This window comes from Megalobrama amblycephala, linkage group LG8 (genome assembly GCF_018812025.1).
Source record: "Megalobrama amblycephala isolate DHTTF-2021 linkage group LG8, ASM1881202v1, whole genome shotgun sequence".
NCBI classification, from domain to species: domain Eukaryota; kingdom Metazoa; phylum Chordata; class Actinopteri; order Cypriniformes; family Xenocyprididae; genus Megalobrama; species Megalobrama amblycephala.
The window spans coordinates 22,856,587-22,867,832 of record NC_063051.1 but is presented as its reverse complement, the minus strand read 5'-3'; the positions used below and the strand labels follow the sequence as shown (position 1 = coordinate 22,867,832).

The window sequence follows — 11,246 nt, the reverse complement described above, 5'->3', positions numbered from 1 at the left end:
CATCCCTTGTGCGCATGCGCTCTGCATCCCTCATCGCGGTGACGTCACGGAGCTTCATTCTGTCAAGATGTTGTTCGGTTCCGCGGATGAGCGCAGATCAGCGTGATTGCAGCGACGACAGAGCGACAAAATAAAAGAAATCTAAGATCTGTGACATCAGCATTTATTATGGAATTAAAGAAAGCCATTTCTGAGAGCGACGGGATGATGAAAACATACGGCGCGATGCACGAGACAAACCGGAGTAGAGACAAAGGTGACAGTCACTTCAGATTTCCATGTTATTATTATCAGATATCATATTAGTCTTATTATCGGATATGGTTTCGCTGTCATTACCAGACGTGACAGTGTTATTGTCCATGTGTTAGTAGTCATTATTTATTAGATAGAAATATGATTTCAATATTATTATCAGACGTGCATTAGTGTTTCAGATATTATTTCAGTCAGACATGATATTAGTGTTATTGTCAGTGCGATATTAGGTTTATTATTAGATATGATTGCAGTGTTGTTAACAGATATTGGTAATATTGGTGCTGATGTTATCAGTTATGATTTTAGTGTCATTCATTTGTAACAAATCAGGAAAAAAAGCAGTTTTCAACAACACTGATGACCTCGTGTTTTTAAGGGTCACCAGTTTGTTTGTTTGTTTATATTTAACCCTTTAATTTCATAGTCTGTCATGATTAAAACCATATATATATTTTTTTTACTTTAAATAAAATAAACGTTAACAAAATAAAATATTAAAAACTTATTTCAGCTGGTTGCCAAAGCAACATTTCTCATTTTAATTTAGTTTAACTTGTAATATAGTCTAAAAAACTAAAACTGAAATAAAAATGAAAAAAAATTGTATAGACAATAACATTTCTCAATAATATTAAAAGATTACAAATGTTGTGTTTAATAACATCTTGTGGTGGAAATAACAAATGGAGTTCTAAATGGAAGATTTAATTTAATAATATTTCTGTTCTTTTATTACTCATTTTAGTAATTATTATTAAGCTAAGTCAAGCTCGAGCTGTCTGTCACTGAGCCAAATTATATGAGCAGGTGATAAGAAATTCACCAAAAGATGACAACTTTGGGGCACTATTCATTTTGAACGCTACCTACAAAATTGTAAGATTAGAGTAAACACTGAATAGTTGTGATAGGCCTACATGACAAGTAAGCCTGTCCGTCACAAAAAAACAGCCACTAAAAATGTTTAAATACCATTTCTGTGGTAACGCAATGGCCAATTTCAAAACAGTTTTCACATGATGAATTCCAAGTGTTTAAGCTTTCGAATGACTTCAGCAGAACTGACTTACATTCAGTAAAAATCAACAAAACACCAGCTGATTCAAAAACAGTGAAAGCATGAAGAAAAGTGATGTTAGTGAAGAGAAAAGATTTGCAATATAATTGATATTTTGTATCTAATGCTTTGACATTAAAGTGCCCCTATTATGCTATTTTTAAAGGTTCCTAATTTTGTTTTGGAGTATCCTACAACAGGTTTACATGCATCCAAGATTTAAAAAAAAACACTTTAATTTTCTTATAATATCCATTGCAGCATCAGCTCTTTTCTCACAGTGTCTGAAACGGTTCGATCAAAGATTCAGCCTTTCTAAACCCCTCCATTCAGAGAGCTACTCTCTGATTAGTCAGATGGCCCAGTCTGTTGTGATTGGTCGGAAACCAAATGCTTATTAGCATATCTGAATTTCAGCTCTTCCTCAATCCTCAGCACTTGATACACAGTGATATGAAGTTATGAACAGTAATGATGGCGTCGGTTTTACCGTATCAATCTCATCAAAGTGGATTTGCTTTGGCAGCAGAAAACAGCGTCTTCTCGACATGATCAACACAAACCAAACTCTTCCAGTCTCGGCCTCTACTACAGTGTTTGAGGGCGGGGCAAAGTAGACGTTGTTTGCCGGCAGCAAATGAAGACCAAATTCTGGCATTATGCAAATATTGTTACATTGTTACGTAGGAATGTATGTTATAGGCAGATTTGGTAGTTTAGAATCAGTTGAGGTAATTGGTGTCTACAATAATTTTGAGTATTCTGAACTTATCAGGTTTTACAGTGTACTTTAAGACATTTTTAAGTTGTTTTTTGGGGGCTACTGTATCAACAGCACTACAGCAGTGATATATGGCACAGATTTTTCAATGCAATGGTCCTGAGAAAGCTTTCAAACACACACACACACAAACACACTTACTCACCGTCTGTTTGCACCCAAGGCCAGATGGACGTGTCCATGGCAGAAAGCTCCATGTCTCCAGACGAGATCGAGGCGGAAATGGCTCGGATTCAGCGCCTGCGGGAGGTGCTGGTGAGACGTGAGTCCGAACTGAGATTCATGTGAGTTGCTGCTGCATTAACAACACGTGTTCAGGACAAAACACTGAGATTCTCCTTAACTTTTCTCTTTGAAATTCATATTTCTGGAATGACAGAATCTGAGCAACTGGTTTTCTCTCATGTTTTTCTCAGGATGGACGATATTCAGCTCTGCAAAGACATTATGAACCTAAAACAGGAACTGAGGAAGATAGTGACAATGCCAGGTGACTGACGCACACATGAAAGAGAATGTGTCAACTACATTATACGAAACTCCCAGAAAATCCCCCTGTGCACATTTCCATTCTGCAATTAAGCACAGATTCAAATTTATATATATATATATTACACTGCTCAAAAAAATTAAAGGAACACTTTGAAAACACATCAGATCTCAATGGGGAAAATATCATGCTGGTTATCTATACTTATATGGACTGAGTAATGTGTTAGAAACAAAAGGATGCCACATCGTTTGATGGAAATGAAAATTATCAACCTACAGAGGACTGAATTCAAAGACACCCTGAAAATCAAAGTGAAAAAATGATGCAGCAGGCTAGTCCATTTTGCTGAAATTTCATTGCAGCAACTCAAAATGGCACTCAGTAGTTTGTATGGCCTCCATGTGCATGTATGCATGCCTGACAACGTCGGGGCACGCTCCTAATGAGATGACGGATGGTGTCCTGGGGTATTTCCTCTCAGATCTGGACCAGGGCATCACTGAGCTCCTGGACAGTCTGAGGTGCAATCTGGCAGTGTCGGATGGACCAAAACATAATGTCCCAGAGGTGTTCTACTGGATTGGAGGCAAGCGTGGGGGTCATTCAATGGTATCAATTCCTTCATCCTCCAGGAACTGCCTGCATGCTCTCGCCACATGAGGCTGGGCATTGTCATGCACCAGGAGGAACCCAGGACCCACTGTACCAGTGTAGGGTCTGACAATGGGTCCAAGGATTTCATCCCAATACCTAATGGCAGTCAGGGTGCCATTGTCTAGCCTGTAGAGGTCTGTGCGTCCCTCCATGGATATGCCTCCCCAGACCATCACCGACCCACCACCAAACAGGTCATGCTGAACGATGTTACAGGCAGCATAACGTTCTCCACGGCTTCTCCAGACCCTTTCACATCTGTCACATGAGCTCAGGGTGAACCTGCTCTCATCTGTGAAAAGAACAGGGCGCCAGTGGCAGACCTGCCAATTCTTGTCTTCAATGGCAGATGCCAATTGAGCTCCATGGTGCCGGGCATTGAGCACAGGGCCCGCCAGAGGACGTCGGGCCCTCAGGCCACCCTCATGAAGTCTGTTTCTGATTGTTTGGTCAGAGACATTCACATTAGCGGCCTGCTGGAGATCATTTTGTAGGGCTCTGGCAGTGTTCATCCTGTTCCTCCTTGCACAAAGGAGCAGATACCGGTCCTGCTGATGGGTTAAGGACCTTCTACAGCCCTGTTCAGCTCTCCCAGAGTAACTGCCTGTCTCCTGGAATCTCCTCCATGCTCTTGAGACTGTGCTGGGAGACACAGCAAACCTTCTGGCAATGGCACGTATTGATGCGCCATCCTGGAAGAGTTGGACTGCCTGTGGTCCAGGTATCGCCTCATGCTACCAGTAGTGACACTGACCCTAGCCAAATGGAAAACTAAAGAAAAACAGTCAGAAAAGATGAGTAGGGAAAAAAGTCAATGGCCTCCACCTGTGAAACCATTCCTGTTTTGGGGGTCGTTTCATTGTTGCCCATCTAGTGCACCTGTTGTTCATTTCATTAACACCAAAGCAGCTGAAACTGATTAACAACCCCCTCTGCTACTTAACTGACCAGATCAATATCCCAGGAGTTTAACTGACTTGATGCTATACTCTGATTAAAAAGTGTTCCTTTAATTTTTTTTGAGCAGTGTATATATATATATATATATATATATATATATATATATATATATATATATATATATATAGTTGAGTGGAAACCCAAAAAATGAGACCCAACTAACAGGGAACGTTCTCAGAACGTTCTGGCAAGACTATCTCAAAGTTATGAACAAATGCTCTTCCAGCAATATTAATAAAACATTAGTTCAAAGTTATCTGGTCTTTAAAGGTGCAGTAGGTGTTCTGGGAAAATGCTAACTTTACCCTGCTAGTATTGAAAGCATTTGTCCCACCCTCCCTGTAAATCGCCGTTCAAAGCCACGCCTCCTCCAAAACACATGAACGCGCACAGACCAGAAGCGAGACGACCAGAGACAATGTTATTGGATTACCTTGTGTGTCATTTATGGGTAAGAAACGGAAACAACGAACGGAAACAACTTTTTAAAAACAAATTGGATGCAGCAAATGGATATGTTGGACATTTCTAATGTGACAGCTGATGAAAATCTAGTGGCACTAAATGCAAAATAAACCAGATAACTGTCTTTATAACCAAGAAAGGTGATGGTATTTCAGCAAAAATCCAATGTAAACATTGTCAGAATATTAAGCGAAGGAACAACACAAAACTAGCTTTCATGCTAAGGACTGCATGGACAATACCTACGGGGACGCTGAGGGTATTTTCATTGAAGGAGGAAACAAGATGTTGTTTGTTGCAAGACTCAGAAACAAATGGTCGAAACATCTGGTGGTGGTGGCCTTACGAGTCCATGCACCAAAGGTGTGGATGTTGTAGTTTGCTCGTAACTTCGAAAACATAAAAATAGTTACCAATTAGACGCTGGGTGCTGCTGTCGTTGAGCTAATTAGTAAAGGTACACAAACTGCATATGCTACATTATGCGTTACTATCAATACAAATCAAAATCGAATCATACCATGTACCTACCTGTCCAAAAGAAATACTGCAACCATGGCATCACCTTTCAAACCCTTTGACTCCAGCAGTTGTCTCCAGTGTGGAAAAGCAACGGCGATATTAATTCAGGGTTTTAGCTCTTTTATTATCCATTTTTTTCCATTGTAGCCCATTCTAAGACCGTCTTTCTTTAGGTCGATACTTTCCAGTGCCACAAATTGTTGGTTCAGAAGGAAAGTTAGGTTGTTGCTGTTCACCTGTCATTCTCGCGCTGACTCTGCATAGTGTACAAGAAACGCGCTGATGACGTATGATGCCTGCGTGAACAGGCTGCGCAGTGGTATGCAAACACACGTTGACCGACAGGGAACAGATGTTATTGGACCATTCGGACCGAACACAACGATTGAACGAATGTTTTATGGTCCTATGCCTTCCACAGTCGATATATATTTATAAAAATACAATAGTGATTGCTATCAGGATATGAGGATGAGGAGACTTTCAATCAGCATAACAAAACATTTTCTGAAGAGAATAACCTATTGCACCTTTAATAATGTTCTCAAAATGTACGTTATTTAAACATTGTTCATGGAACATTTTTTTCTGAAATGTTTCAGTAGGACATTCATCTAACATTTTTTTAAATGTTACTACTTGTTTCAGAATGTTGAGAGAACATTCAAAAGTAACATTCCCATAATGTTTGCAAAATGATACAATGCAGTGTTCCCGGACCCTTAAAGGGTTAGTTCACCCAAAAATTAAAATAATGTCATTTATTACTCATCCTCATGTTGTTCTACTAAAAACATATTTAAATCAGGTCATGTGAGTTCAGTGGTTCAACCTTAATATTATAAAGCGACGAGAATATTTTTGTGCGCCAAAAAAAACAAAATAATGACTTTTTAACAATATCTAGTGATGGCCGATTTCAAAACACTGCTTCTGAACATTACGAATCTTTTGTGTCGAATCAGTGATTCGGATTGTGTATCAAATCGCCAAACTGCTGAAATCACGTGACTTTAGCGCTCCGAACCACGGATTCAATTCGTAAAGCTCTGAAGCTTCATGAAGTAGTGTTTTGAAATCGGCCATCATTAGATATTGTTAAAAAGTTATTTTGTTTTTTTGGTTCACAAAAATATTCTTGTCACTTTATAATATTAAGGTAGAACCACTTTACTCACATGATCTGATTTAAATATGTGTTTAGTACCTTTATGGATCTTGAGAGAGGAAATGTCATTGCTGGCAATGCAGGCCTCACTGAGCCATCGGATTTCATCAAAAATATCTTAATTTGTGTTCTGAAGATGAACAAAGGTCTTATGGGTGTAGAGCGACATGAGGGTGAGTAATAAATTACATTATTTAAATTTTTGGGTGAACTAACCCTTTAACATTTTTATAATCAAGAAAAAAGTATATATATATATATATATATATATATATATAAATCTGGACGTTTTGAACGTTCAGAAAACATTCAGAAATAATGTTTTTATAACTACAGCTAAATTTCTTATATTTTTGCCAGTGAAACAGTGAACATGTAAATGATGGAGCAGTACTAAACCACAGCTGCTATTTAGACTCAAACCTGACATTTCAGATTGGATTTCTGTAAGTGAGCCATACATTTTCATCTAACACACACTCACTCGAACACACAGACGCAGAGAAGACTAAGAAACATCGTCAGAGAGAAGAAAAATTAATCCAGGAGATTCATCAGCTGGTGCAGAAGAGAGATTTCCTGGTGGATGATGCTGAAGTTGAGCGTCTGAGGTGAGAAAAGCTTTTGTATAGAAGCTTAAAGGGTTCCATCAGACGCTTCATATATAGAACCTTTTAGGGGTTCCATCATGGGATCATTTTATGGATATAGTTTGAATTAATTTTGTTATATTGCATTTTAATTTTTTTTATTTTATGAATTAAACACCTCATAAACACTTTATCAGTAGAAAAAGACTGAAATAACATGTTAAACATGAAAATATTATTCAATCTTTTAAGACATTTCTCCTTATATAGAACCTTTTTGGCATAGAGGATTCTTTAAAATTGAGTCAAGAACTCTAAAGTTCTATATAGAACCCCACTTTTTTTTCTAAGAGTGTACAAGTGACTAGTCTACATCCCAAAACAAACATAAAAAATGATTAATTAGGGCTGTCGATTTAATGCATTAATTTAATTAATTAGTTATGGGAAAAAATAACTCGTTAAAATTATTGCACTTAATGCACCCATGGTTTCTGAAAGAATCTGTGTTTTGAGCGAATCAATCGGGTGAACCAATGATTCAATGGCTCATTCATAAAGAGAGCCATTTACTTGATACCTGAATGAAGCAGCCGTTTAAACTAATTGAATGAATGAATGATTCAATGACTTACTCATTTTTAGACATTTACCGCCTTTTCCATATTGATATAAAACCCATTAAAGGGATAGTTCACCCAAAAATGAAAATTCTGTCATCATTTACTCACCCTCAGGGCCTTTCTGTAATAAATTCTAATAAAATATTTTTTTTCTAAAGCAACTTTTTTAATGTCTGTTTGATGCTTTTCTCATTTAACACAATAATGACTTTAAATGATCTTTTGGGGGTAATTTCTCAGCCAAATATGATGTGTGATTAATTAGATTAATTATTCACCACATTGTGTAATTCATTAAATTAAAAATCTTAATCGCTTGACAGCCCTATTAACAATATTAACTTAGTTAAGTACATCACATCTTTTATTGGTGACATATTTGTGGTCAAATGTACTTTTTCAGAGTTGTCCCTTATCTGAGGTTTGTCTCTGTCTAACAGGGAGCAGGAGGAAGATAAAGAGATGGCAGAGTTCCTCAGACAGAAGCTCAGCGTTATACAGAGTAAGAGGTCTTTCATGAGATGTGACTTTCACTTTCTTTTACTTTAATCTCTCACATAAATGTTTATTTGACTATGAGAGAAATCTGTGACCTGAAAACATTTGAAACGGAATGAAACGGAAATTGCGCTAGTCTTTTCTTCCCTATTGAAATGTATATGAGCATGAAACGGCTTCTGGAACAAGAACAAATGTAAGGTGAGGCTTGATTTTTTCTGTGGGGAATTGATTGGATGGTTGTGGTTTGCTATTGGTGGAGTGACAGGCTGCCCTGCCCTTGTCATCAGAGAAGTTATTCTTTTACAAGGCACATGAATTTAAAACAATAATGATGTGCCAGTTAAACTCATTTATAATAAACACTGCAATATTCCATCAAAAAATAAGAATTGTCTCTTTTGATTTCATGGTGACTTTAAGGGGCTTTCACAGGACTTGCAATGGGCATCAACACACACTCCACTCAACTCTGACCTTGACATGACAAGCATTGCACATTGCATGATGCAAGGCAGTTGCTAGGTAACAAGTTGAAGTTCAAATTATTTGGACAGTTTTCATGGTTTTCTGTTTGTATATAGTTCATCTGATTTTTGATTTATGTTCCTTAAATGTTTGAATTTTGAAATAAAAATTGATAAAAATAAATAAACTATTTTGTTTGGTGCTATGGTGCATTCAAGTCAAGTCAGAAAGATCGTTTGTGTAAGTTAAACGCACATGAATGCTTCCAATGCTTTCCAAGTCGTAATTACAAGTAGAAAATTCAGGATTTTCTTTGAGATCTGAATTCTTCTGGGTCACCATCATCTTGCTCTGACAAAAGTGACATGAACGCACCTGACGTCGTAATTATGACTTCAACTCGTAATTCCGAACTTCGCAGGAAAACATGAATGCACCACAAAGCTTTGTTCGTGCCATAATTCTGATGACAATATGTGATGTTCTACTCTGAGCTGTTCTGCAGCGGTCAGGTGGTACAAGTCAGAGCTCTCAGAAAATTCCCAGTTTACAAGTTGTAATTATGAGTTTACGAGGACATGAACACTTTTTACAAGTCGTGATCTCGTAATTACGGTAATTCTGACATGGTGTGAACGCATGTAAATGCTAAAGAGATCACGTGCGAGTCATGTGACAGCCCTTAACCCTTACCCATCTTTGTTCAGCTGATTTGCTCTTTCCACTGCAGGAGCTCCAAAGCCAAGAATGGCTGAACCTCCACCCAACAAACCCTCCATCGCCAAGAGCAGCGCGGCCATCATTAAAGACTGCTGCGGAGCCACCCAGTGCGTTATCATGTGAAGATCTCCCACCAACGTCACACGTTACCATTTGACAGTTAATTGAGATTTTTCAAAGCAAATCGTATTAAGTTAATTTGATGAATATGTTAATGAGTTTGGATTTGTTCACTGGAGCAATAAGACTTTCAGTGTGATTCTGCAGCATGTCAAAGTCAACAGAAACTCCATCGCAAGTGATTCGTTGCAGACAGGAGGAACAGAAGAGGAGCACGTCGAGGTCCCATAGAATCCACCTGAAACACAAAACTGAGCTCAAACACAGTCTTCACCCTAACCTTATAGGTCCATTCACACCAAGAATGATAACTATAACAATTACTATAGTAGAATCCACACCAAATGCACAATATCGTTCAGTTTATAAGCAGCACACGCTGCAGTTTTGTCACCTGCCTCTTTAAATGCTCAAGCTCGTTAAAGCAGGATGTATTTTGATTGGCTCTCACTGTTTTTGTTGTTCATCAGCTGGAAAAAAAATAATTCTGAATGTGATTCCAAGGATATCGTTTCTCTGTGTCATTATCATTATAGTTGTGGAGTGGACTTTGCTATTCTTTTATATTTAGAACGATTTTTATTATAGTTATCGTCCTTGGTGTGAACAAACCTTAAAGGCCCGTTCACACCGAGGACGATAACAAAGATATAGTTCTAAAAATCTCTCAATATTAAAGAATAGCAGAATCCACACCACAACTATAATGATAACGGCACAGAGAAACAATATAGTTGGAATCATTTTCAGAACTATTTTATCCAGCTGATGAATGATAAAAAACATTGTCAGCCAATCAGAATCAATTTTGTTATAACGAACTTGCGATAGACAAGCATGCGCTTATGGTCGCTGGTATGGACGCTAATGCTATCGTTATAGTTATTGTTGTTGGTGTGAATAAGCCTTAAGAGTTATAAAGAATCGGTCACAAGCACAACAGAATCTCACCAGTCAACCAAAAACATTAAACAACACTTAACACACGTGTGTATTAGACAGTTTTCACTAACAGCAGATATTTCTTCTTAGACATTAGCAGCCAATGTAAAAAAACAAAAACAATAACAATAATAACTTGATTTGTCATTATCCTATGGACAGTTCTCCAAATACTTGCCTAAAAAGTTTGAAAGCGATTCTGAAGTTTAGGGGATTTGTACAAGTCTGTTTCTTTGAACAGGAACAAGTTTTCTTGCACACAGAACTGGATCAACACAAAACCACATCATATGTGCACAAATATGAAAACTATGTTTGGAGTTTAAGCATTCCTTTGCCTTTTGGAACGTGCTGATATTTAAGCAGGCCCAAAAATCTGAAGTAAACAGACAAACTACCTGAATAAAGCAGGATATCAAGTGGTGCTTGTGAATATTCTGCAAATAAAGTATCTTCCAGCAGTCTGTGTTGCTCCTTTATTAAACATATTCTGATATTCAAGCTTTGATGCAACTGTACTGGATAACTGAGCGCTGTGAGCATTTACTACAGTGCTGTGAAAGTGTTTTAATTTTCTATATTTTTTATTTTTCATTGACTTCATATTTATAAAAACTTGTTTCCACCAAGGAATAAAAAAAAATAAAAAAAAAGTAATTCATCAAAAATCAGCAGATGTTTATGAACAGTGTTGGGGAAAGTAACTTTTATAAGTAATGCGTTACAATATTGCTTTACTCCCTAAAAATGTCACTTAGTAACTTTTTATGGAAAGTAATGCAATAGGTTACTTTTATGTTACTTTTTCACCACTGGGCTGGGCTTGCTTGTTTCTTTTTTAATAACAATAACAAAAAAAAAAAAAAGTTTTATTTTTGGCAAAGGTAAAGGCACTTTCAGACCAGAAGTGAAAAGAATAAGCCT

General features: G+C 37.4%; 1 protein-coding gene across 2 annotated transcripts; it reads left to right on the top strand.

Moving 5' to 3' along the window:
* The first annotated feature begins 16 nt into the window (after positions 1 to 16).
* Positions 17 to 9,424, top strand: bmerb1 (bMERB domain containing 1). Of its 2 annotated transcripts, XM_048200112.1 has the most exons (7): positions 17 to 256; positions 2,263 to 2,383; positions 2,516 to 2,589; positions 6,858 to 6,972; positions 8,015 to 8,076; positions 8,496 to 8,597; positions 9,271 to 9,403. In XM_048200112.1, exons 1-6 carry the CDS (start codon positions 169 to 171, stop codon positions 8,546 to 8,548), a joined length of 513 nt encoding a protein of 170 aa, XP_048056069.1. In that variant the 5' UTR covers positions 17 to 168; the 3' UTR covers positions 8,549 to 8,597; positions 9,271 to 9,403. The 2 variants fall into 2 exon arrangements, with proteins under 2 accessions (XP_048056069.1, XP_048056068.1); XM_048200111.1 differs by lacking the exon at positions 8,496 to 8,597 and having other exon boundaries at positions 9,271 to 9,424.
* Positions 9,425 to 11,246: the final 1,822 nt, after the last annotated feature.